Source organism: Cervus elaphus, chromosome 19 (assembly GCF_910594005.1).
Source record: "Cervus elaphus chromosome 19, mCerEla1.1, whole genome shotgun sequence".
Classification (NCBI taxonomy): Eukaryota; Metazoa; Chordata; class Mammalia; order Artiodactyla; family Cervidae; genus Cervus; species Cervus elaphus.
The window spans coordinates 14916164-14944034 of NC_057833.1; the positions used below are offsets into that span (position 1 = coordinate 14916164).

Consider the following 27871-nt stretch of genomic DNA (forward strand, 5'->3'; position numbering starts at 1 on the left):
TTTTTTTCTTTATTCTTTTTTATTCTCAAACTGATTGTTAATGAAAAAAACATGGAACAGTTAACTGCAACTCAATTAGTCTTCTCTTTCCAACTCAAGCACTGAAATACGATACTCCTTTTCATGATATTCTGGCCATCATGTTCGTTCGTTCTTTTTTGGCTTCAGAGTCCTTTCTGAAAGGAAACATGCTACCTGGCATTCTATATTACTCCAAATTTCCAGGCAGAAAAATGAGACAAATGAAGTGGCATCTAAAAATACCAGGGATTATGTTTTTAAAAACAAGACAATAATTTTCTTATTCTTGCTTTAATTCTTCTCTACATTACCACAATGAAATATTTATCAAAGTCCAAGAGATTATTGATATACAATAATGAGAACACATTAACGGAGCTATTCACCATAAATTCATCACTGAAGTAACTGGAAAAAAAGTTTATTCTGTTTATGCAGTATTGAAACCAAAACATTCAAACATCCATAAAGTGTAAAACTCTAAGTATTATTAAATAATAATTAATAACTCTTTAATACTGCAACATCTTGAAATATCTTCCAAATGACCAAAAACAGATTAAACTTTGTTCAGAAATAACTTCAGTTTCTTTTACACAGAACTGTGTATTTAAAAAAACTAGTAATCTATGAAGATATACACAAAACCCTGAACTGACTAGATGCCTCATGAATAATACTGCACACTGTTTTGTTGTTATGGATAAATGAGCTTATAATTCAATGAAACCCATTTAAGAAGCTCTAGTCTGTAGAATGACATGTTCAAACTGTTTGGCCCTATTAGTTTTATTTAAAAAAAACTTCCCATTCCTTTATAAGATTTTAATTCCTCTGAATATCACTTTTAAAAGGCTTGACTTGATTGTTGTCATAATAAACCACAGGCCAAGTGCAACCCTCCAGTCTCCAGTCTATAGGCTCTACATGAGTTTCAGCTTTGTGTAAGCCACACAGTGACCTTCTCATGGGTTTTTCATTGGCGATTTCATAGTCTAACGTTAACACTTTCCACAAAGTATCCCTCCCTTCTCTAGGCTTGGGTAGAATGTCAAATTAATAATGACACGTGGTGTTCCTTAGCATAACCTGCCAAAATGTGATGATTTCCTTGGAAGAAAAGCCATGGGCTGCAATCACACGCCTGAGCTGACAGACATCCAAATGGATCCTATATAAAAAGAAAAGGTTGGTGTCTTCTGGAATATGAATGTCCACTTTTAATAAATTCAAACAGATCCCAACATAAACATCTTCAAACTTGATGGGTTTTACGTGACTCATCATTTCATAGATTCTCGGCACCAAATCTCTGGACATTATATAACCCAACCCACTGCAGTAAGGCGGGAACACCTTGAAGGGATATTCCTGGTATGAAATATGGGTTTTCTGGTAAAATCCTCTATAGGAATAATTATCAATTAGAGGATAACCTGTGAAAAACTTCTCTGAGTGGTTTAAATTTAAAAGATACTTCACTAAATTGCCAGTATTGACGAAAACATCAGTGTCTGTCTTCATGATATACCTGGCGTTGGGGCAAAACTCAGTTACCCACCTAAACGCCATTATGGTTTTCAAGGTCAGATTATTGTATGTGTCTAAAAAATCCTGTCGTATTATGTCCCCATAAAGGAGGTGTTCATCCTCTAAGGATAATGCTAACACTTTGTCTTCCTTTTCAGCCTGTTGGCCTAATAAGAAAAATGTAAGAACTTCATATCCCCACCAAGACTTCTTTTCACCCCAGGTAACTCTAATGGCCTGCCTGGCTTTCACATCTGAGGGGTGTGACGTCACCAGGATGACAAGAAATGGGTTTTGATGAGAGCAGTTGGAATGCTCTCGCAGTGTGAAGCGGAAGTCTTGTCTGTAAATGGGCTCATACTCATAGAAGTACATCCAGTTCACACGCTCTATCACATTGTAATGCGGCAGGCTGAGGTACCACATCACCAGGAAACTCAGCAGCGACAGCAGGAGGAGGCTCCATTTCAGGGATCTGAGTGACATCCTAGCCGGAAGAGTGGTCAGGAGTGCCGGGGCCATTCACAGACGCTCAGAAGCATGCAAGCCTCGGGTTCTGGAAGATTTATCAAAGATCCGCTTAGTATGCCATCACCTGAAACACATTTCCAAATGATACCTGATCACCTCCTTAAAAGAAAAAGAATCAGGAAAACAAATGCATCAAAGCAAAACCAGATACCCTGACCTGAGTCTACTTAGCTTCATTTAACTATAAGCAAATGGAAACCCACAACCAAAAGTGTATTTCAGCATTTTATATCAAGACCAATGTTAAAAACATATTCTTAATTATTTGGGGGAAATTAATACTTCCTGCTTGACATAAATAACTGTTGAAATAATTCTTCTTTTTTATAACAGTAGAGAAGCAATTTGTTTTATTTTTACTGTAGATTTATTTTTTAACTCCACTCCTCCATTACTCATCTCTTTCTGTCCCTCTGGATATCCAGGATAAAATCATTACTGCAAAGAAATATTATCAGCAACAAAACCATTAATGTGAAGAGATATTATCAGTGACATGTCCAAGGGTCTTTCAGACAGACCAAGGGTCTTTCTTAGCTGTGGGATCTGACATGATTCTAGCAAATCTAGAGTAAGAAAAGGGCTACAATTATTCTTGGTGACCTGCTTGATATGGGATGAGATAAAGTGGAGATACTTCCCCTGAAAGGCGAGTCTTCTAAACATAAACAGAATAACCATCTCTGGGGTTTTTAAATGAACAAGGCTATGAAATAGCTTTTTCTTGCCTCAAATACCACCCCTGTCTCCTTTCTAACTCACTTGCTGAACTCAACGATCAGTCTGGACAGCAAGTGCTTAAATTAAAGGTCTGTCTGCAGTAGGAGTTTTCATGTGTTTCCCATTCTAATCTGTTCAGAAATCCTGCAGAGGATGGGATGGAATCTCCTAGAACTCTCACTTTAACACAGAAATTCCATCTGAGACGAGAAAACGGAGTTAGGAGACATGGTGCGTTCACATCTCAAGCTCAGCTCTGTTTTGGATCTCAAGCATGAGGTTGGTTTACAATTCGGGACCCCACAGGGCTTTCCTGGTGCCAAGACCATGGGCCTCAGTCCAAAGGCATTCATGCACTGTTATTAGACCTTCTACATCCGCAGACTGCACCAGGCACTAAGGAGGCCAAAGGAAGAAGGAATGGGAGGAGAACAGATTCCAAGACAACACATAAACATGTCACAATAATGGAGTACAAACTGTTTACGGCAAGTGCCAAGGGGCTTCAGAGTAAGACAGATCACCTAACACAAAGGGCAGGCTGAGGAAGCTTCTTGATGATGACCTTTCACCTACAATTATCTGGGGGAAGGGCTCCTGGGAACTCAGAATTTGCCATGGAGGACATACATTAATGTGATTACTTAGAAAGACTGGTTTACCAAGGGTTCTACCCTTGGGTTTATCTTAGGTCTTTGGACACACAGATCTTCTGTCTCTTGAAAGTGAAAGTGCAAGTCGCTCAGTTGTGTCCGACTCTTTGCGACTCCACAGACTATACAGCCCATGGAATTCTCCAGGCCAGAATACTGGAGTGGATAGCCTTTTCCTTCACCAGGGGATCTTCCCAACCCAGGGACTGAACCCAGGTGTCGAGCATTGCAGCCAGATTCTTTACCAGCTGAGCCACAAGGGAAGCCCAAGAATACTGGAGTGGGTAGCCTATCCCTTCTCCAGAGGATCTTCCCAACCCAGGAATCCAACTGGGGTCTCCTGCATTGCAGGCGGATTCTTTATCAACTGAGCTATCAGGGAAACCCCTCTTCAGTCTCTTACTATATATAAAAATGACAGGATCTCAAGACTCCTCCTTTCCATCTGGCCATATCTTAGCTGTCCTGACTACTTCTGGCCACAATAATCTTTCCTATTTCTAATGTTTTTTATATTTTAAGTCACATAGTACAGTGGAATGCTTCAGCAAACTCTCTAGTTTGGTTTCATGTTTGTTTATGTGCCCTGCCTTTCCACTTATATCCTATGACCTTATTGGCAAAGGATGTTTTTCTTTTCACAAGCGTCAAAGTAGTTGCTTAAAACTCAACATGAAAAAAACCGAAGATCATGCCATCTGGTCCCATCACTTCACAGTAAATAGAAGGGGAAAAGGCAGAAGCAGTGACAGATTTTATTTTCTTGGGCTCCAAAATCACTGTGGATGGTGACTGAAGCCATGAAATTAAAAAAACGCTTGCTCATTGGAGGGAAAACTATAACAAACCTACACACCATATTAAAAAGTAGAGACACCACTTTGCCAACAAAGGTCTGTATAGTCCAAGCTATGGTTTTTCCAGTGGTCATGTATGGATATGAGAGTTGGCCCATAAAAAAGGCTGAGTGCTGAAGAATTGATGCTTTCGAATTGTGGGGGCTGGAGAAGACTCTTCAGAGTTCCCTGGACTGCAAGGACATCAGGCCAGTCAATCTCAAAGGAAATCAACCCTGAATATTCATTGGAAGGACTGATGCTGAAGCTGAAGCTCCAATACTTTGGCTACCTGATGTGAAGAGCTGACTCACTGGAAAAGACCCTGATGCTGAGAAAGTTTGAAGGCGAAAGGAAAAGAGGGCGGCAGAGGATGAGATGGTTCGACAGCATCACCGACTCAATGGACATGAATTTGAGCAAACTCTGGAAGATAATGAAGGAAGAGAGAGGAGCCTGGTGTGCGGCAGTCCATGAGCAAAGAGTCAGACACGACTTAACGACCAAACAACAACAAAGTACAAGACGGAGACAGACCTACGGAAGAAGTGCAATGGACATGACGTGTGATACGACATTTCTATTTGTATAAGGATAAAATATAGGTCTGCCCATCCCACCCCATCCTTCCTTCTCCCCATTAATATCTTACCCAGCCAGTTCCCAGAGAAACCTGAAACAGAACAGACCTTGAATGAGAATTATGGAAGAAATTAATATCTTCTTGCTCTCCCCCCTCACCTGCCCACTAGACAGGGCATAACCCTAGGGGGCAAGCACCATCTAATCTCAGCCACTGATGCCTGTACATTAATTACAACTGTTATCAAGTGTCAGTTTTACATCTCATTCTAATGAATCAACACATTATAACAAATTACGGACAAATAGAAGGATCCTGAGTAATGCACACACAGCAATGGAGGCCCAGAGACTCTTCAATAATGGGAAGAATTCAAAACAGCAAATATTACTATAAAAGTTATCCTATAGGCATTCTACAAGCCATAGTTGACAAATGTGAAATTGTGTCTGTATTATTACATCTACTGTAATAATGTAATGTATTAGATGTATTACATCTATTATGGGCCTATGAACAAAATAGCAGAAAAAAGAAAAGGAATGGTCTATTTCAAAAGTGGGGGGAAGGTCTTTCAGGCCTGGCTGGAACAGACTTCAGGTTACCCACAACACAGGTGGCTCCAAAGGTGAAGACTAGAGTCCAAATCCAACTCTGTTCTTTACCAACCAGGGCAAGCTCGGGGCATGTTATTTCTCTCTGGAAGCCCCAGTTTCTTCATCTCTGCACTGAAGATGTCAATATGGTGTGAATTAGTGACAGTGTGTGCAAAGCATCTGGCTAGTGTCAGTACACAACAAACAGAGGCTGTCATCACGAGCCATATTCCACCCTTGGCATCTGTTACTTCCTGTTTATGTTCATTAAACTGATTTTTATTGTTGAAAGGGACTGTCCTAAAGAAATTATCTTGTGAATTGTTCTTAACTTGAAGAAATGTATGTTTCAAAGCCATAAACAGATTTCTATTTCTCACCTTCTTTCCTGGTTTTTCTCTTCTGAGTGAAAGACCTCCAATTTCACCAACTGAGCATTTGATAGCAAGTAGCAGTCAAAATAATGCTTGCAATTTCTGTAAGATATACAAGAAGCTTAACAAGCATTTACTTATGGGTCAGGGGATCAGAGGTCAGAGAGGGAAAGGGAATCCTGTTCCCTATTCCAATTTCTTTCTAAAATGAAACATGTGCTGAAAAAATAGTTAAAGAAAACCCCACCAGTTCACAGAATTCATAAAGTTCATGGATTTATCATGAAGGGCACTTGGTATTCAAGATGCAAACCCTCTAGGTCCTCACGTTAGCTGGTGTTTTATGTCTTCTTACCACAGCTCCACTTCCCCTGATAAAGAACTCAGGGTCACTAAAAGAAGTGAAACACAGAACTTCTAAGAGACATTTTGCTTCTATCCTCTCTTTACTTCTATTTCACGCATGTACATACAAGGTAACCCAGACATGAGACTGTCAACTTCTTCCCAATCCACTCTTTCCCCCTCTGAGCCTCCGACTCTGCTCACAAATACCCAAGACACATTAGTAAACTGAAAACCATACAGCACATCTCACTTCTTGCCACGATTCAGGATGTTCAATGTACCTTGATTTTTATCAGTCAAGTTTAAAAGGCCGAACAGAATGTGAGAAACAGGAAGGTAGTGATATATATACACATATCATATATATATCACTCCTTATACCAAAAACACTCCAAATAGGTTAAAGATTCTAAATGGGAGAAAAATAAACTGGTAAGAGCATTAAAAGAAAATATGAGAGAACATTCTAATAATTTTGAAGTGGGGAAGAACTTTCAGCTATCCCATGTAAGGAAACAACCCAGAACTCATAAAGGAAATTTTGATCAAATAAAAATTTCAAAAAATTCTTGAACAAGGTTGAAAACCAAAAAATCAAAAAACAGTAACATAATAAAAAGCACAAAGTTGAAAGATTAAAAAAAAACAACAGGATATTTATAATAAAGAACTTATAAGCCAGATAAGAAAAAGGTCCACACAGCTTAATAAGCAATGGATAAATGCAAAAAGAGAATAAATGACCAAAAGGAAAATTTTCAAAATAGTTACAAAAGATCGATAAAACAAGAAAAGGTACTCAAACTCAGTAAGATACTCAAATGATAGTAAGCAGGGATATTGATAAAAATCTCAAACTGGAAACTTAAAGGGAAAAAATGACAATACTTAGTTTGTGTGAGGATAAGGGGCATTCTTGGACACTTTCTGGAGAGAAATATTAAATATGTATAAAAAAGGTGAATGTGCACGCTCTTTAATATCACTGCACGCAATTTATCTTAAAGACATTTTCAGGAAACTGTGCGTACTTTATAGAATAAAAATAATTTTAAAGCCTCACAATAGGGAACTGATTAAATAAAATTATGACACATCCATACAATAGTATGTGCATGCTATGTTGCTTCGATTGGTCCAACTCTTTGCGACCGTATGGACTGTAGCCCGCCAGGCTCCTCTGTCCATGAGATCCTCCAGGTAAGAGTACTGGATGGGTTGCCATGCCCTCCTCCAGGAGATCTTCTCGACCCTATACATCTATTCAATGTTATATACAATGATGTTCATTTAAATTCCCTTAATAATTACTAAGTGAGAAATGCAGTAGCAAAACTGCATATATAGTAAGATTCCTTTTGAAACATGAAAAGACAAGTCTCTATAAATCCATATAGCTATACATGCAGAGGAAGATGTGTTCTAGAAGGATGTGTTCCAATATGTCAACAGTTTCAATTCTGTGGGATTTCTGGAAAGATTTCTTTCTTTCCTCTTCTTTTCTTATCATTTGAATTTTCCACACCATTTGTGCACTGTCTTTGCAAATAGATAAAAACAAAGTAAAACAATTGGACTTCATGCTTGCATGTCTCAAATTTCTACTGAATGGTAGTAACCGAAGTTGGCAGTTAGGGCCGCTAATTTCATCTTATCCCAGCTGCTCTTCTCCCAAGGAGTGAGCAAGTACAATTCATGGTATTTCTAGTAGGTATTCTCTTTTATCTTAGAAAATATGATCTCAATACAGTAAGTGATGCTTTTTAAAATCCATTCAAAACACAGTAATTCTAATATAACTCTAATAGGATATATATTGGGCTTCCCTGGTAACTCAGATAGTAAAGAATTCGCCTGCAATGCAGGAGACTTGGGTTTGATCCCTGAGTGGAAAGATCCCCTGGAGAAGTATTACTCCAGTACTCTTGCCTGGAGAATTCCATGGACAGAGGAGCCTGGTGGGCTACAGTCCATGAGGTCTCAAAGAATCAGACACAACTGAGCGACTAACACTTTCATTTTCAGGAGGTATATTAGCTAATAATAATAGCATTATATATACACACAAAACAGTTTATAAAGTGTTTCAACAAATATTATTAGTTACCCCCAATAACTCTATACTGTGGGCCAACTGGTTTTATTGTACATAATTTACAGGTGAATGTTAGAGAGTTCAGGTGAAATGAAGATGAACTAACAACATTCTGAAACAGATCAGGACTTATAAAGTGCACAAACTCTAGCTAAAAGAAGTATCAAGGGAATGTATTTTAGTATGAAGAAAAATGATCTCAGGAGGAAGGAAAGGAATGCAAGAAACAAAGGTAAATAAAGAGACTATTGAAAGATAAAGAAAACTAACAAATACACAGAGTAAAGGAGAGCACAAAAAGTACTTTTTGGTGTGGTTAAAAAGTGAATCCAAAAAAAAAAAAGTGAATCCAAAATACTATATAAAAGTGACATGGTTGCGTAAAGAGAGTTTCACTTAATGCATATTAACCTTCAGAGTGACCATTGAAAGAACAGATACAGAACATATACATTTCCACACAGATTAAGAAATAAAAGAAACAAAGCAAGCTAATAGTTCAACAGAGGACAGGAGAAGAGGAAAAAAAAAAAAGGCAGAGAAAATGCATGGCAAATGGAAAAGCACAAGAGAAGATGGCAAAACTAAATTCAAATGTATCATCAGAGTAAATATAAATGTAAACTCACCTACTGAAAAACAGAGACTCTCAGACTGGCTTAAAATTCTGCTATATACTGCTTATAAGACACATGCCTAAAACAAAACAAGAGAAGATGGCAAAACTAAATTCAAATGTATCATCAGAGTAAATATAAATGTAAACTCACCTACTGAAAAACAGAGACTCTCAGACTGGCTTAAAATTCTGCTGTATACTGCTTATAAGACACATGCCTAAAACAAAACAATACAAAAATTTAAAGCAGTGCTAAGGGGAAGGTTCATAGCATTACAGGCTTACCTCAAGAAACAAGAAAAAAGTCAAATAAATAACCTAACTCTACACCTAAAGCAACTAGAGAAGGAAGAAATGAAGAACCCCAGGGTTAGTAGAAGGAAAGAAATCTTAAAAATTAGGGCAGAAATAAATGCAAAGGAAATTTTTTAAAAATCAGGAAAATGCCCATCAGAAATCTGCTGTGGTTATTTATTAACACCATGTATTTTAAATAAGCAGCATTTTAAAGGGACAAGGCAGGCTTCCCGTGGTGGCTCAGTCATAAAGAATCTGCCCCCCAACGCAGGGGACATGGGTTCCACCCCTGGTCCAGGAAGACCCCACAAGCCACAGAGTAACTAAGCCCGTGAGCCACTACTGAGTCTGCGCGCCAAAACCATGAGGCCACAGCTACGGAGCCCATGCACTGCAGCTAGCGAAGCCCTGAAGCCCAGAGCCTGAGCTTTACAGGAGAAGCCCCACGATGAGAAGCCTGCACGCTGCAGCTGGAGAGGAGCCCACACACCACAACTAGAGAAAAGCCACAGCAACAAAGCTCAGCCAGAAGTGAATTTAAAAATGAGTATTAATTAATTAAAAAAGAGACAAGGAGATTTTGTTGCTAAAGGAACCATCCAAAAAGATAATTTAACAATCATGAAGCTACCTAAAGATAGAAACATAGGCTCAAAATATATAAAGTAAATCCTGAAAAGTGTGAGTAAAATGGAAAAATCTATAATTCTAATAGGAGATTTTTAACAAATCTCTCTAAATGGCTAATAGATTACAGCAGACAAAAAACTGGGATATGAGTGTTTCAAATAACATTATTAATATTACTAATAGTCTTGATTTAGGACTTTTCATTCAATTATAAAGAACAGGAATATTCTTTTCAAGACCACATGAAAACATTAATTAAAAAACTGATCATATTAGGTTATACAAGCTGTCTCTAAAATTCAAAATTCAATTTAACACAGGCCCCAGTCTGATCACAGTACTATTTTCATTTACATATTATAATATGTACAATATATAATACAATATACAATATATATACAATATAATATATATTATATGTATAATATTATTTCATATATATTGTTTAACTACAAAAACATAACTTGAAAAACACAAACAAAAAAACAAACCTGTATGGAAGCTCAAAACTCTCACAAAACCAACTTTTGTTTAATCCATAAACTTAAACAGAACACTTGGAGAAGGCAATGGCACCCCACTCCAGCACTCTCGCCTGGAAAATCCCATGGACAGATCAGCCTAGTAGGCAGCAGTCCATGGGGTCGCTAAGAGTTGGATACGACTGAGCGACTTCACTTTCACTTTTCATTTTCAAGCATTGGAGAAGGAAATGGCAACCCACTCCAGTGTTCTTGCCTGGAGAATGCCAGGGTCGGGGGAGCCTGGTGGGCTGCCGTCTATGGGGTCGCACAGAGTTGGACACGACTGAAGCAATTTACCAGCAGCAGCAAACAGAACACCATAGTGCTAACTACAAAATATCTGCAACTGAATGCCAGCGATTTCAATTTCAAGGAGGCAGCTATAACATCAACCCCTTCCTTAAAACTATTAGGGAGAAGACAAGTAAATTTTGATTGTTGTTGTTTTGGTGTCAAAGAGTGATCAGTGGTTCAGGAGAGGCAGATAGCTCCAAGTGAAAAGGAAAAGCTCTTCTTTATAGAAAAATGACAATCATGAATGTAGGCAGAATGACAGAATAAGAAAATTATTATGTTGCAATATTTCATCAAATTACTGATTAAGGCAATGATTATCAGTGTTTTAATCATCAAACAAAAGATTGATGGAGAATTAGACATTGTATGGTACCAAAGTAATACAACAAAGACTACTTCTTACTTGTAAGGACTGAAAAAAGATAAAATTCACAATGGAGGAATCAAACTGCTACCACTCTCATTCAATCATCAATCTCAGCACTATAAATAGTGAAACACATATCATGTGTTTCCCAATGAGATACAATGAAGTGTACATCCTAGCCAAAATGGTTAACAGGAATCTAATCACATTTTATATGAAATACAGAGGACAGAAGAAAAAGCTAGGAACTCCACAAGGAAACACTCAAACAAACCCAGGAGGTGGGGTATTCTGTGATAACTAGCATGGTGTCTGCAGCTAGTCAATCCCATAAAACAAAGAATGACTCGAGTAAAGAAGATTAAGGGAATGTACACAACTGCAATGTACGATCCCAGACTGGATCTTGGAGAAACTGAAGACAATCAAGATATTAGGTGATGCAAAAAGGATTGCAGATTTTGTTAGGTGTGATAATGTTAACGGAGAATCCACACAATAGAATACTATTCAGCTATAAAAAGAAAGTACTGACACAGGCTATATAACATTTTATTTAAGAATTCAGAACACAGAGATGGCTTCACTGGGGAATTCTACCAAACATATAAAGAAGAACTTAAGTCATCATATCACCCTGATACCAAAACCAGATAATACCAAAAAAGAAAATTAGAGGCTGACATCTTGAATGAATACAGATGTAAAAATTCTCAACAAAAATTAGCAAATCAAATCCAAGAAAAAAATCATACAAGATAATCATATTGGATTTATCCCCAGGTCACAAGGATGGTTCGATGTATGCAAATCAATCAATGTGATACACCACATCAACAAAAGAAAAGAGAAAACCACATAATCATTTTAACAGAGGTGGAAAAAGCATCTGATAAAATTCAACATCCATTCATGACAAAAACTCTTATCAAAGTGGGTGTTAAGGGAACACATCTCAATATAATAGAAACTGTTTATTACAAGCCCACAGTCAACATAATACTCAACAGTGAAAAGCTAAAAGCCATCCCTCACTAAGATCTGTAATAAGACAAGGATGCCCAGTCTCACCACTTCTATTCAACATAGTATTGGAAGTTCTACCCACAGCAGTCAGACAAGAAAAGGATACAAAAGATATCCAGATTAGAAATGTGAAAGTGAAAGTGAAGTTGCTCAGTCATGGTCCGACTCTTTGCGACCCCATGGACGGTAGCCTACTAGGCTCCGTGGTCCATGGGATTTTCCAGGCAAGAATACTGGAGTGGGCTGCCATTTCCTTCTCCAGGGGATCTTCCCAACCCAGGGATTGAACCCAGGTCTCCTGCATTGCAGACAGATGCTTTACTGTCTGAGGCACTAGGGAAGGCCCCAGATTAGAAGGGAAGAGGTAAAACTGTCATAGGCAGATGACATGATTCTATATATAGAAAACCCTAAAGACTCCACACAAAAACTACTAGATAAACAAACTCAGTAAAGCAACAGGATACAAAATTACCATACAGAAATCTGCTGCATTTCTTTACACTGGGCTTCTCTTGTGGCTCAGTTGGTAAGGGATCTGCCTGCAAAGCGGGAGACCTGCATTTCTTTACACTGACAGTGTAACTTTTAAAATCACATCAAAAACAAACAAGAAAACTTTGACCAAGGTGGTTAAAGACTTACATGTGGAGAACTATAAGACATTGATAAAAGAAACTGAGGCTGATTCAAAGAAATAAAAAGAAAGTTCATACTTTGGGATTGGAAGAATTAATATTGTTAAAATGACCATACTTACCCAAAGCAGTCTACAGAACTAATGTTATCTCTCTTAAATTACACATGACATTTTTCACAGAACTAGAACAAATAATTCTAAAATTTATATGGACTCATGAAAGACCCAGAATTACCAAAGCAATCCTGAGGAAAAGGATCAAAACTGGAGGCTTAACCCTCCCAGGCTTCAGGCAATATTACAAAGTGACAATAATCAAAACAACACGGTATTGGCACAAAAATACATATATGAATCAATGGAACAGACTAGAAAGCCCAGAAATAAACCTATACACCTGTGGTCATTGAATCTTTGACAAAGGGAGCAAGAATAAAATACAGTATGGAGGGAAAACAGTCTTTTCAGCAAATTGTGTTGAGATAGCTGGAAAGCTGCATGTAAACCAAAGAGATCAGAACACTCCCTCATACACCAAAATAAAACTCAAAACAGCTTAAAGACTTAAATATAAGTGAAGTGAAAGTTGCTTAGTCATGTCCAGCTCTTTGCAACCCCGTGGACTGTAATCTATGGAATTCTCCAGGCCAGAATACTGGAGTGGGTAGCCTTTCCCTTCTCCAGGGGATCTTCCCAACCCAGGGATTGGACCCAGATCTCCCACACTGCAGGTGGATTCTTTACCAGCTGAGCCTCAAGAGAAGTCCAAGACATGACACAATAAAGCTGGTAAAAGAGAACACTGGCAACACATTCTCTAAGATAAACTGTAGCAATGTTTTCTTAGGTCTGTCTCCTAAGGCAATAGAAATAAACACAAAAATAAATGAATGGGATCTAATTAAACTTACAAGTGTTTACAAAGAAAGGAAACTGTAAACAAAATGCAAAGACAGACCCGAGACTGGGAAAGATATTTGCAAATGATGCAACTGACAAGGGCTTAATTTCCAAAACACATAAACTGCTCACACAACTCAACAACAAAAGAAAGGAAACCCAATCCCAAAATGGGCAGACCTAAATAGACAGTTCTCTAATAAAACACACAGATGGCCAATAGGCACATGAAAAGATGTTCAACTTTGCTAATTATTAGAGACTGCAAACCAAAACTACAATCATGTATCACTTCAACAGGTCATTAGAAAGTCTATACATAACAAATGCTGAAGAGGTGTACAGAAAAGGGAACCCTCAACATTGTTGGTGGGAATGCAAATTGGTACAGCCACTATAGAAAGCAGCATGGAGGTTCCTTACAAAACTAAAAATAGAGTTACAATATGATCCAGCAACTCTACTCCTTGGCATATACCCAGAAAAAAACTCTAATTTGAAAAGATACCTGAAGCCCAGTGTTTATAACAGCACTATTTACAACAGTCAAGACACAGAAGCAAACTAAATGTCCACCAAAAGATGAATGAATAAAAAAAAAAATGTGGAAAATTATCAGCCATAAAAAAGAATAAAATAATGCTAGCTACAGCAACCTGAATGGACCTAGAGATTATCACACTAAGTGAAGTCAGAGAAAGACAAATACCATATGGTATTATTTATACGTGGAATCTCAAAGAGGATGCAAATGAAGTTATTTACAAAACAGAAACAGCCTCACAGACACAGAAAACAAACTTATGGTTACCGAAGGGGACGAGGGATATGAGATAAATGAGGAGTTTGGGATTGGCAGATACAAACAACTCTATGTAAAGCAGATAAACAACAAGGTCTTAACTACATACCACAGAGAACTATATTCAATATCCTGTCTGCTCATGCTTGTCCTCAGTTGTGTCTGACTCTTTGCGACTCTTTGGACTGTAACCCACCGGGCTCCTCTGTCCCTGGGATTCTCCAGGCAAGAACAATGGAGTGGGCTGCCACTTCCTCCTTCAGGGCATCTTCCTGACCCAAGAATCGAACCTGCGTCTCCTGCGTCTCCTCCATTGGCAGGTGGATTCTTTACCACTGAACCACCTGGGAAGCCCATATTTTCTAAGTACTGACATGGAATATATACAAGGGAAGAAGTATAGAACAATGTTTATGATATGTTAACTTTTGTGTTAGAAAGGAAGAAGAAATAAAGCAAACATTTGTATGTACATAAGAAAAACAAAGTCAAGACACACATACAGTGAACAGAGAGGAACAGGGTAGAGAAGAAAGGTAAGAGCACTCCTTTTTGTATTACTCTGTTACACTACTTGCTATCACTTTGTTAGATTACTCAATCTAACTTTGTGTTACTTTGTAATATTACTTTTACATTAACAATTCAATATTACTAAGTAACAATGTAACATAACAATGTAATATTAGTAACAATTAATTACTAATATGATGGGGCTTCCCTTATAGCTCAGTTGGGAAAGAATCTGCCTGCAATGCAGGAGACCCAGGTTCCATTCATGGGTCGGGAAGATCCCCTGGAGAAGGAAGTGGCAACCTACTTCAGTATTCTTGCCTGGAGAATCTCATGGACAGAGGAGCCTGGGGGGCTATACTCCATGGGGTTGCAAGAGTCAGACATGACTCAGCGACTAAACCACCACCACTAATATTATAATTAGTAATTGTAATATTATATTGCTATATTACATCATTATTTATACATATTTTAAATATTGATTCTTAGGATACATGAATACATTACAATTCAAAACAAGGAAAATAAAAAATTTCCCTCCCCATTTAAAAAAGTGCTGCGTATAAGAATGCATGGGGTATAACTAAAACAATCCTTACAGAAAATTAACTTTTAAAAATAATGGACTTTTTTCCAAAAAAGTAGTATTACTTTATATATTTTTTGTATCTATGTGATATATTTTCACTGGCATATAGTTTACATACTGTAAAGTTCATCATTTTTATTGTACTATTCTGTAAGTTTTTTTTTTATTAGTAGGGTTTTATTTATTTATTTTATTTATTTTAGTTGGAGGCTAATTACTTTACAATATTGTATTGGTTTTTGCCATACATTGATATGAATCAGCCATGGATTTACATGTGTTCCCCATCCTGAACCCCCCTCCCACCTCCCTCCCCATCCCATCCCTCAGGGTCATCCCAGTGCACCAGCCCCGAGCACTTGTCTCATGCATCCAACCTGGACTGGGATCTGTTTCATATATGATAATACACATGTTTCAATGCTATTCTCTCAGATCTTCCCACCCTCTCCTTCTCTCACAGAGTCCAAAAGACTGTTCTATACACTGTGTCTCTTTTGCTGTCTTGCATGTAGGGTTATTGTTACCATCTTTCTAAATTCCATATATATGTGTTAGTATATTGTATTGCTGTTTTTCTTTCTGGCTTACTTCACTCTGTATAATAGGCTCCAGTTTCATCCACCTCATTAGAACTGATTCAAATGAATTCTTTTTAATGGCTGAGTAATATTCCATGGTGTATATGTACCACAGCTTCCTTATCCATTCGTCTGCTGATGGACGTCTAGGATGCTTCCATGTCCTGGCTATTATAAACAGTGCTGCGATGAACATTGGGGTGCACGTGTCTCTTTCAGATCTGGTTTCCTTGGTGTGTATGCCCAGCAGTGGGACTGCTGGGTCATATGGCAGTTCTATTTCCAGTTTTTTAAGGAATCTCCACACTACTCTGTAAGTTTTGACGCTCATGTAACCACCAACACAATCAAAATACGAAACAGCTCCATCACAACAATCTACTAGTGTTCCTTTGTAATCAATTCTTCCCCCAACCCCCAGGCAACAACTGATTTTTTCATCCCATAGTTTTGTCTACCAGAAAGCACATAAATGAAATAATGTTATGCAGACTTTTTAGTCTGTCTTCTTTCATCATCATTAACAGATAATATAGTGGTTCAGATGGTAAAGAATCTGCCAGCAATGTGGGAGACCCAGGTTTGATCCCTGGAGAAGACAATCTTCACTTCAACCCAGTTCAGAATTCTTGCCTGGAGAATTCCATGGACAGAGGAGCCTGGTGGGCTACAGTCCATGGGGTCACAAAGAGTCGGATATAACTGAGCAACTTTCACTTTCCCTATCTTAAAAACAGACTGAAAATAAATGGTCTGAGTACAAAAAGTTCAAAAAATTCTGATGTTACTACTAAGAAAATAAAAGGAATAATAAGATAAAACAGAAAATAATGAAAAACAAAAAGCAATAAGCATGACCTAGCGACTAAACAATGAACAAAAGACAGTAGATAAAATAAAACCCGTGTGTCTTCTTTCAGTGGAAGCCGACAAGACAGTTAAAAGAAATGAACTGGATTTGTACATAGTGTATTCATTTGAACAGTTCTCAAAATGAAAATGTTGAGTACAAAATACAAGTTGAATAATTACACCATTATATATACACCATATATAATACCACTTAGATTAACAATTGTAAACTGTACACAAGAAAGAGCGAGTTTTTAGAAGCAGCTATGAAGCTATTTTTTAAAGGAACACCTTCCACAGTAAGCAGTGTGGGTGTTACTATGAAAGAATGAAGAAGGCACATGGGAGACATGGGAAAAAGGAGATTGGACACAAGTACTATGAAGTATGAACAGTTGTTAACTCAGGGTGATAGAAATGCAGGTTTTCTCTTATATTCATAGTTTTCTTTGTATTTCAAATTTATCCAAACAGGAAAAAAAAAACCATAACAAAAATGCAATTAGACGGCTCACTCTCCATCTTGGTTGCAGCACTTAACGGGCTGCGTGACCTTGGAGAAGTTAACTTCTCAAAAGCGTCTTCTTCCAGATATAAATCAAGCATCGATACCAATTTGGTTATGATGAGGTTTACGTGGGGAACACAAATTAACCAGTCAGCACTGGGGCACTCAGCAGTTCACGAAGGTGAATGACATCCAGACAAAGGCCCATACTGTAATGCCGCGGAAATCCAGCTGGCCTCGCCTGAGCTCTGGAAGCAGCCCATGCCGTGACAGCCGGGGCAACTTAGGAAGGCTGAGCAGGAGGCTTGATGAACCCTGACACTGTTCTAAACCCCATGCCCAAGGGGAGGGACAGAAAGAAAAACCTAAAATAGTAGTGCATAGAAAAACACAAAAGGGCCCAACATGGACACTAGGATTCTATTACTGACTTCTTAATAATACCACTTTTCATTGTCAAGAAATAAATTATATTTATAATTTTAAAATACTTTTCATTTCCTAAAAAATAAACTTGTGATTGTATTAACTGCACAGGCATTCACCAACTAGACTCTAAATAATTTACACTAAGCAAAACATCTTCTCTGTCTCATAAGTCTAGCACAATGCTGGGTACACAGCAGGTTACCAGTAATTACTTGTTGATTTGGTGGTTGAAGAGAGAAGGCAGTGGGACCCCACTCCAGTACTCTTGCCTGGAAAATCCCACGGACGGAGGAGCCTGGTGGGCTGCAGTCCATGGGGTCGCACAGAGTCGGACAGGACTGAAGTGACTTAGCATCATCATCACTACGACAGCTGAAGAAAAATCTCAAATAACAGAAAAGCCCAAAGGACCTCCAGAGACAAAACAGTTGTCAGCTTCTAGATTATTAAGTATGCAAATGCTTTAAATATCCAATGAAACCACCATTCTCGGAGAAGGAACTGGCGTCTCAGTTATTAAGCATAGGACTTTATGGCAGCCAAAGATGGCTGCATCTGTGTCTTACCTTAGGTGTTACAGAACCTCAAAAGGGCTGTGACAAAAAAAACTGGAAATCAAACTATTTTTTTTTCATTCAAACTATTATTACTATTTTTTTATTGGGGTGTAGTTGCTTTACCATTGTGTTGGTTTCTGTTGTACAACAAAGTGAATCAGCTCTAAGTATACATACATCTCCTATCTCCTCCACCTCAGCTCAGCTGGTAAACAATCCACCTGCAATGCAGGAGACTCTGGTTCAATTCCTGGGTCCGGAAGATCCCCTGGAGAAGGGATAGGCTACCCAATCCAGTATTCTGGCCTGGAGAATTCCATGGACCGACAGTCCATGGGGTTGCAAAGAACTGGATACGGCTTGGAGACTCACTTTCTCAACCTCGCTCCCACCCCCATCCCACTCTCAGAGGCCGCCCCAGAGCACCAGGCTGACCTCCCTGGGCTATACAGAGCGGCCCACCAGCTATGAAGTTCACACACAGTAGTGTACATGTGGAGAGTTTTTCAGAGTTCTTAACATACTACTGTACATTTTCTGAGAAAAGGATATGTTGTGCAAGGTTTCTCAAACTTACCTGAACAAAGAACCTATTTTAAACTTCACAGCCTCTGGCAAGACTAGAATTCTGCACCTCGGGAAATCCTGTCCTAGAACATCTTGTATTCACTGAACTGTGAAACTAATTTTAATAATTTAATAAATAAATATTTAAATAGTTGAAATAAAAACAAAAACAAAAGGCTGAACAAACTGGTTCAATGAATGGAAATTGAAAAATCTTCACTGAGATACAACTGAGCAGCCCAATGACATGGCTACTATACCTCGGGCAGAACAGGCAACAACGTGTATGTCTGTTTAAGGACACCCCCCAAAAAAGTTCTTAATAGCACACTGTTCATGACAGCCCCAACCTGGAAACAACTCATGATAGAAGAAAGAAAGAAATTCAGAGAATAGCACTTTATGCAAAATGAAGACAAACTATAACCTCCCATGACACCATGGAGAATCTCTCAACCATAATGGTGAGCTAAAACCAGGTACCTGAAGAAGAGACATCATGATGCTGTTTACACAAAGTTGAAAAGCAGGAAGAAGTAATCTATGGTGTCAGAATTCAGGACAGAGGTAACCCCTGGGGAGAGGGAGGAAATACAGCTGGGAGAGTCTGGAGGGGCCCTTTGGTGGTGCTGGCCATGTGCTATTTCTATATCTAGATGGTGGCTACAGGTGTGGTCACTCTAATAATTTATCTTCTAGCTTGCACACTTTTCTTTTTGTACACCATACTCCAACAGAAAGGTAAGAAGAGCTTGGCCGTTCAATCAGTTATCTGTTTATACAGATACTGTGTGCAATCTATGTAGGCAGATGTCCACATGATATGCTGGCCCCGGGTGTCCCAGCTATGGGAAGGGCACCGGGCACTAAGTCATGTCATCTTCAAGAGAGTCCACGATTTAAGGAGCTTTTAAGACCTTTACTGTTCACATTTAACAGGTGAGTAAACTAAGGTTTAGGGAGAGTTGATATCTTGCTCAAAGTCACAGGCTACAAACAAAGGTAAACACAGGTACAAGCAGAGGTAGAACCAAAATCAAACAGAACTCCAAACCTCACGTTCCTGGCCACTGCGCTTCCTATCCTAGGGCATCTGCTGCAACCCTCATGACCAGAGCTACCCTGAGCGGGATGAAACTTCTAACCACTGAACCTTGAGAGAAACAGTAAAATGGCATCACAGCCTCATCATTTTTATATAGCAAGACTCAAGATGCCCATTCTCAAAACCTGACATATGAGTTATTAATAACAGTCAAATATAATAAACTAACAATTCATGCAGGTATGGACCTTTCATTTTCCATCAGAAACATGCTGGGTACAAGAAAATAAATTGGAGGCATGGGTGGAAGGATCAGGTCAAATACAAGGGTTCCAGGGAAATGGAAAAGAGCATTATGGCAATGGTATAATTATTTAAGCCAAAATAATCTGATATTCTTCCCTGGGGTGCAAAAACATTGCTTATTTTCTGCAAAGTGAAAATTAATTATTTAAAAAACATATAAAATGTTTCTAATTACAAATGTATGTTCATCAGAGAACTGTGAATGCAAAAACAAAGACAATAAAAGCTGAAAGATAATGTTCAATTTTGAAGACAGGCGAAAGCAGGGGAAAAAATAGCATATTCATTAGAAGATATAATTACAATCTAAAAAACTTTCAACAGGTTAGAATAGAGCCAAAGCAGGATGAAATCTGGTGAAAACAAATTTACTGATCTGTGTCAGAGTTCAAAAAACCAATTGTACAAGAGAGGATGGGAAATCATTTTAACAGCAGTCGAAGTTAAGAAGACTTAAATGTTTTAGATGAGTATGAACTCAATATGAAGAAAGGTGATGATGTAAAGGAGGAATTGGATAGTGAGGGCACAAGGGTTCTAGTTCCAACGGCTAAAGAAGGGGACAAGTTACTGAATTTTGGGTGTTGCTTCTCTCATTAGAATCTTTAAGAGAGTGGGCGAGATACTTCTCAGGCCCTGTCTAGTTCCAGCAGAACAGAGACAATGTTCATTTTTATAGCTGCTGAGTCCCCAGTGTCTAGGACAGAAAGCATTCCCCAAGTGCTTGTAAATGAATGACAATGCTTACAGAAATTCTACAAGTTAATACCATAATGTGTCCTGCCAAAACACATACACACACTAAAACCCCTAATACACTCTTAGGTTCAAGAAACAGGAAAAAGTCTGGGTAAAAGGGATCATAATCCTATAGCCATATATATGTTCCATTTTAAAAGGAAAACTGACAAGTTAGATTTAGTGCAGAGGAAGGTTAAGGGTTTATCATCTCCAATAATAAAGACTGTATGAAGCAGTGGCTGAAGGAACTGGGGCATGTTCTGTTCTGGGGAAAACAAAAGCTTAGAAGGACCATGATAGATGCTTTCAGATACTCTGAACAATACATCAGTGTAACTCTGGAAGGCAGATGGAAGCCCAAGGATAAAAATCAGTGGGAAGATTCAGTACAGATGACTGTACTAGAATGGGCTGCTCCTCACCAACAGAAATCTTGAAGCAGTAGGTAGGAATTTTCAAAGATTAATTCCTTACTGAGTTTTAAGTTATTTTAGATAACTTCTAAGGTCCCTCCCAACTTCAAGATTCCATGACTTTGCTATTCATGTTTAAAATGAGGTATATAGAGGAGTTCTCTGGTGATCCAGTGGCTAAGATTCCCCACTCCCAATGCAGGGGACCCAGGTTTGATCCCTGGTCAGGGAACTAGATCCCGCATGCCGTTAACTAAGCCCAAGGATAGCCAAATAAATAAATAAATGTTAAAAATAAAATGAGATGTAGTACATAGAAAAGGTTGCATTTTGCATAACAGTTTAAAGTTGTTCCATTTTTAAGAATGGACTAGAAGTACAATGAGTTTAAGAAAACCATTCGTATTAAGCATAACTGTGGTTGTTATACAGTTTTAGGTAGACAGTGAGTATAAACACCTAAAGCTTCATTAGCATCTCCCCATTCTGCCCTTGCACGCCCTGCAGGTGGCAGCAGTACCACCTTCAGATACTCAGATGTGTGGGAGGAATACCCTTTATTCCAGCCTCATTAGAGAAGCCTCCAGTCGCCTGCTTATTGAGGTAGAAGACACCTGGGCTTTTAAAAACATATTTTAAAAAGGCATGTACTGTTTATAAACAAGGTATTTTAGTGTAGGAATAACAACAGAAGGGAATACAGCGCTCTGCAACCATGGGCTCCACTAACTTTTGATTAAAAATGTTAAAAAAAAAAAATTCAAAAAGTTCCCAAAAGCAAAACTTGAATTTGCCATATGCACTGCCAACTATTTATGTATCGTTTACCTTGTATTTACAAACAACAAAACTAAATGTTATATTTTACATAACATTTATATTAGGTATTAGAAGTAACCTAGAGATGATTTAAAGTATATGGAGGATGTGCATGGACATCTTAAGGACTTGTGATGGATTTTGGTATCTGAGGGAGCCCTAGAACTAATCCCCTGCAGATAGAGGACATCTATATTTTACAGATTTCTGTGGTTGTGGAGTGTAGGATCTTTAGGCTTAGAAAGATGAAGAGCAGTCAGAAGTAGCAGGACCTGCCAATTTGCAATTTTCTCTTTGCTTTTCATTTGCAATTTTCTCTTTGCTTCTGCCCTATGTGCAACTGTATCCAACACACACACACACACACACACACACACAGAATGTACTTCTTGTAATTTGCAATACATGTTAGAATTTTAAGCAGGGTTTAAAACTTTTTTTATTTTTTTTTATTTTTTTAATTGAAGTACAGTTGATTTACAATGTTGTCAGCAGGGTTTGTTTGTTTCAAGGTTAAGTGGACTTTTGGGCAATTTACAAAGCACATTTCACAACATGGTAAAATGGGTGTCACCATGTCATTGTTTCAGAGACCAGTGCAGCCCAAGAACAGGTGGACCTGGAACCCAAGCTCAGGTTCAACTCTAAATGCTATGTTCCTCCTCTAGAGCTCAGTACCTGTAGAAGAGCCTAACCTCACACCCAACCTCACAGCCTTTCGAGATTCCAGTGCAGGGAGCAAAGTGTACAAAACAGTTGACACAACTCTGCCCCGAGTGGTAGGCAGTCTGAGGGAGTCACATGACAGAGTAGCCTGTGGGAAGAAGCAACAGGATAACCAGGTCCAGAAAAGCTAGGAAAACTGGAAGTGTAGCAAAGATTGACTAGCAAGTAGCCAGTGCAGCAGAGGCTGAGTAGCAAGTCAGGCAGAGTAGCGCCAAGGCTGACCTGACAGCTGGGCTGCCTGTCTCTATTTTGTTAGAGCTTCACTCATTGGAGGAGGACAGTGAAAGCTGCTCTAGCTAATACTTCTTCCCACTGTGGCCCTAGATGAGGAGTATTAACAGATCTCTTGACACTCTTGTCTGTCAAACCAAGTTACCACTTCCCTCGTCCTTAGCTATTTGAATGTATTTCATGCATCCATTTAATACACTGGACCTATGATAGAGACTGGGCTGCCTGGCCCTCAAGTTTCAGACACAATGCAGAGTGTAGAGCAAGGTTCACAACTCCAAGTTTCAGACTGAACAGTATGAGCAAAGCCCATCTGGAGAAGACGGAGGAAGACCCCCTACAAATCACTTCTGGCTTTGCCGCCTTCCCTTCTCTTCTAATTCACAATGTATCAAAAGCTCTGGTTGCAAAAGCAAATCAATATTTATTATATGCAACATTTTACTAAAACGAAATCAATGCTCATAGTCTCAAAAAAGATATATGCTAAAGAGCCTGCTATTAAACTGATTGCAACTCTTGAATCTGTTGTGCCAGGCCATTTAAAAGCACCCTGTTTGACTCTCCCATTGTGAATCTCATTCATGAAGCTGTAGCATGGGTACCTACTACACAATGAGCAGGGATGAGCAATGATAGATGTTAGAGATGCAACAGAAAAGCGTATTTGGCCTGGACATTATATGGCGGCAGAAGGGATAAAGGCATTTCCTAAAACGGAGTTCTACCTGTATTATCCAATAGTGAACAGAACAGAGCTGGAGACTGGGCATAGAGACAAGGCAAATCATGTGAAAGGGAAGAAAAAGACAGAAATATTCAATGGAGTATGTTTTTAGGGATAAAGAGAGTTGAGTCCGATCTTGAGTTGAATATGACCACTAATTTCAGTATATATAGCTATGTTTTTCTGAGATACCATGGTGTTTTATGATTTTATATATATATATATATATATATACACACGCATATATCTATATAATCTTAAATGGTTTAATTGAGCTTAACTCTTTCAACTCCTGGAATCTTTTAGGGAAAGAAATATATTAGAATACACAACAAAACTTGCAGCTGCATAAATGATCCTTAAAATCTTATAAAGGAGACAATTATATGCAATTTTAACCAATATGGATAATTTCTCAATTAAAATAAGATGGGCTTACCTGTAGAATTTCACATAAGACTAAAGTACCAGCTGAAGTGTTTTGTTTTCCATATTCCATGCTTAATTATAAGATTTGCCATGAACTACTGAACAGAAGAAAAGAAAAGGAATGTATTACAGTCATAACTTAACAACACTGGGCATGATAACACCTAAAATTAATGTTCTACGAACTTATGGTTGCAGGGGGAAGGGGAGGGATACTTGGGGAGTTTGGGATCAACACACTGCTATATTTAAACTGGATAAGCAACAAACACCTATTCCTGTAAGGAACATGGAACTCTGCTCAATGGTATGTGGCAGCCTGGGAGAGGAGTTTGGGGGAGAATGGATTCATGTATATGTATGTCTGAGTCCCTTTTTTGTTCACCTGAAACTATCACAACATTGTTAATCAGCTACACCCCAAAACAAAACGTTTAAAAAATTAGTAAAATTAATGTTCTATACCTATTATCAACATTATTTTCATTTCTGTTAAAGCTTTGATCCTCTCTTCTTCCTTGCTCTCAAATCACTTCATGCATCTCATCTGGATTTATATTTGGCCACTGTCTTGATCACTACAAACAAAGCTAGTGGAAGTGATGGAATTCCAGCTAAACTACTTCAAATCCTAAAAGATGTTACTGTGAAAGTGCTAAGATGTTACTGTGAAAGTGCTGCACTCAATATACCAGCACTCAAAATTTGGAAAACTCAGCAGTGGCAACAGGACTCAGTTTTCATTCCAATCCCAGAGAAGGGCAATGCCAAAGAATGTTCAAACTACCACAAAATTGCACTCATCTCACATGCTAGCAAAGTAATTCTCAAAATCCTCCAAGCTAGGCTTTAACAGTACGTGAACCACGAACTTCCACATGTTCAAGATGAATTTAGAAAAGACAGAGGAACCAGAGATCAAATTGCCAACATCCGTTGGATCATAGAAAGAGCAAGAGAATTCCAGAAAAACATCTACTTCTGCTTCACCGACTATGCTAAAGCCTTTGACTGTGTGGATCACAACAAACTGTGGAAAATTCTGAAAGACATGGAAATACCAGACCACCTGACCTGCCTCCTAAGAAACCTACATGCAGCTCAGGAAGCAACAATTAGAACTGGATATGGAACAACAGACTGGTTCCAAGTTGGAAAAGGGGTACATGAAGACTGATTATTGTCAAACTACTTATTTAACTTATATGCAGAGTACATCATGTGAAATGTTGAGCTGGATGAAGCACAAGCTGGAATCAAGACTGCCAGGAGAAATATCAATAACCTCAGATATGCAGATGACACCACCCCTTATGGCAGAAAGTGAAGAGAAACTAAAGAGCCCCTTGATGAAAGCGAAAGAAGGAGTGTGAAAAAGCTGGTTTAAAACTCAACATTCAAAAAACAAAGATCATGGCATCTGGTCCCATCACTTCATGGCAAATAGATCGGGAAACAATGGAAACAGTGACAGACTTTCTTTTCCTGGGCTCACTGCAGATGGGGACTGCAGCCATGAAATTAAAAGACAGTTACTCCTTGGAAGAAAAGCTATGACACACCTAGACAGCATATTAAAAAGCAGAGACATTACTTTGCCAACAAAGGTCCGTCTAATCAAAGCAATGGTTTTTCCAGTAGTCATGTACAGATGTGAGAGTTGGACTGTAAAGAAGGCTGAGCAGTGAGGAATTGATGCTTTTAAACTGTGGTGTTGGAAAGTCGCTTGGACTGCAAGGAGATCAAGTCAGTAAATTCTAAGGGAAATCAGTCCTGAATATTCACCGGAAGGACTGATGCTGAATCTGAAGCCCCAATACTTTGGCCACCTGATAGAAGAGCGGACTCATTGGAAAAGACCTTGATGCTGGGAAAGATTGAAGGCAGGCGGAGAAGGGGATGACAGAGGATGAGATGGTTGGAAGGCATCACCAACTTGATGGACACTGAGTTTGAGCAAGCTCTGGGAGATGGTGAAATACAGGAAGTCTGGCATGCTGCAATCCACGGGAACGAAAAGAGTCTGACACAACTGAGCAACAACTGTCTTAATAACAGGCTTTATTTTCAGGACTGAAATTACCCAACAACCATTCATTTGAATGAACTTTCTAGTTTAGGAGAAAAAAAGAGTCTTAGACTCTTATCTCTAAATAGTAAATAGTTCATTTCTCTACACTGATACAGGTTCAACGTATGCTTTTATCAGGCATTAACACATTTTGAGAGCAAAAAGTTAGCTCCCTACCTCTGTCTAAGCCGCCTGGGCAAAAAAGGGCCAAAACACAAAGCCGTTCCCAGCTGAGGACTGCAAACTCAAATCTTCTTTACCTCTAAAAACAGAAAGAAAGAAAAAAAAAAAAAAAACAACCCCAAAACAAAAAAACAACTTGTGGCTGACAAAGCAGCCACCTCCTTACCGCTGGTACTATGTGAAGAACACAGAGAGGAAAGAAAACCATCTCTGCTTTGCAAATTTCCCTCCTAGAAAAGCAGTGAGAAGCGGAAGAGAAAGAAGGAATACGGAATGTAACTCCTGCTTCCTGCTGGTATCATTCCTTACTGCTTGAAAAAGTGAGGCTCCATTACACCTTCAAGGTTTCCTTTAAAATGACTTGTAGGCTTGCTAAGACCGCCTCTTAAAAATCACAAAGCCCCAGCCCCTTGAGCTTTCCTCCTCCCTCTGGCCAATTCGCCCGCCCATCCTTCTTAGGTCCATATTCCTCCCAATTCCTCCCCAGGAGGAACAACCCTCCCACAATTCAGCTCCTGGGCCCTTCCCCAGAGTCTGGGCAATGCTCCAGGCCTGCTGGGGAATCCGACGCCGAAACACTGTCCCGTCTCCTCCCCAGCCGACCCGGCTAACGAGCCACCGGCTGCTCCCAGAATGTGCCACCGGAGCGGTCCGAGGCGACGGGCTGGGGTGGGCTGCGCCCTGGGGTGGGTCAGGAAGGACAGCGAGCTCCTTCTAGCCTCCGCCTGGCCCCACCACGCAGCCCGGCGCTCCGCGATGTCGCCCACAGCCCCACAGGGCCCCATCTCCCGCGCTCACCCGGTGGGGCAGCTGAACGTCGCGGAGGCCAGAGCCCCAGGGCTCGGCTGATCGCGGTTCCACCCCCAGCGGCGCTCCGGGAGAGGGCCTGAGGATTAGGCGGCACCGCCCTGCCCTCCTCCCGGCCGAGCCGCCCGGGCCCGGGTGTCCCTGAAGAGGGCGCGGCGCGGAAAGAGCGGGTCCTAGGGCCACGCCCGCCACCCAGCCCGGGGAGTGGAGGCGGGGAGTGCTTTCCGAGGCTTCCGCGCCGGCCCAGCGCCCCTGCCCACACTCACCTCCCGCGCAGGGCGCGCACCCCGCTCCAACGCGCGCGGGCGGCGGACTGTCCCTCCCCGCGCGCACACGCAGCCTCCCGCAGCCACACGCACGGCCGGGCGCGCGCAGACCACGCGCC

At 39.6% G+C, this 27871-nt stretch overlaps 1 protein-coding gene across 31 annotated transcripts; it reads right to left on the bottom strand.

The window, feature by feature from the left end:
- On the bottom strand, positions 1 to 27871 carry B3GALNT1 (beta-1,3-N-acetylgalactosaminyltransferase 1 (globoside blood group)). 31 transcript variants are annotated; one of them, XM_043873763.1, is made up of 8 exons: positions 27478 to 27617; positions 26674 to 26758; positions 24436 to 24520; positions 9058 to 9124; positions 8917 to 8983; positions 5851 to 5946; positions 4944 to 4964; positions 1 to 2146 (listed from the first exon to the last, which is right to left on the bottom strand). In XM_043873763.1, the coding sequence occupies exon 8, from the start codon at positions 2071 to 2073 to the stop codon at positions 1078 to 1080; it is 996 nt and encodes a 331-aa protein (XP_043729698.1). In that variant the 5' UTR covers positions 2074 to 2146; positions 4944 to 4964; positions 5851 to 5946; positions 8917 to 8983; positions 9058 to 9124; positions 24436 to 24520; positions 26674 to 26758; positions 27478 to 27617; the 3' UTR covers positions 1 to 1077. The 31 variants fall into 31 exon arrangements, with proteins under 31 accessions (XP_043729698.1, XP_043729709.1, XP_043729702.1 ...); XM_043873774.1 differs by lacking the exon at positions 9058 to 9124 and adding an exon at positions 5484 to 5602 and having other exon boundaries at positions 1 to 2107; positions 24436 to 24523; XM_043873767.1 differs by lacking the exon at positions 9058 to 9124 and adding an exon at positions 5484 to 5602 and having other exon boundaries at positions 24436 to 24523.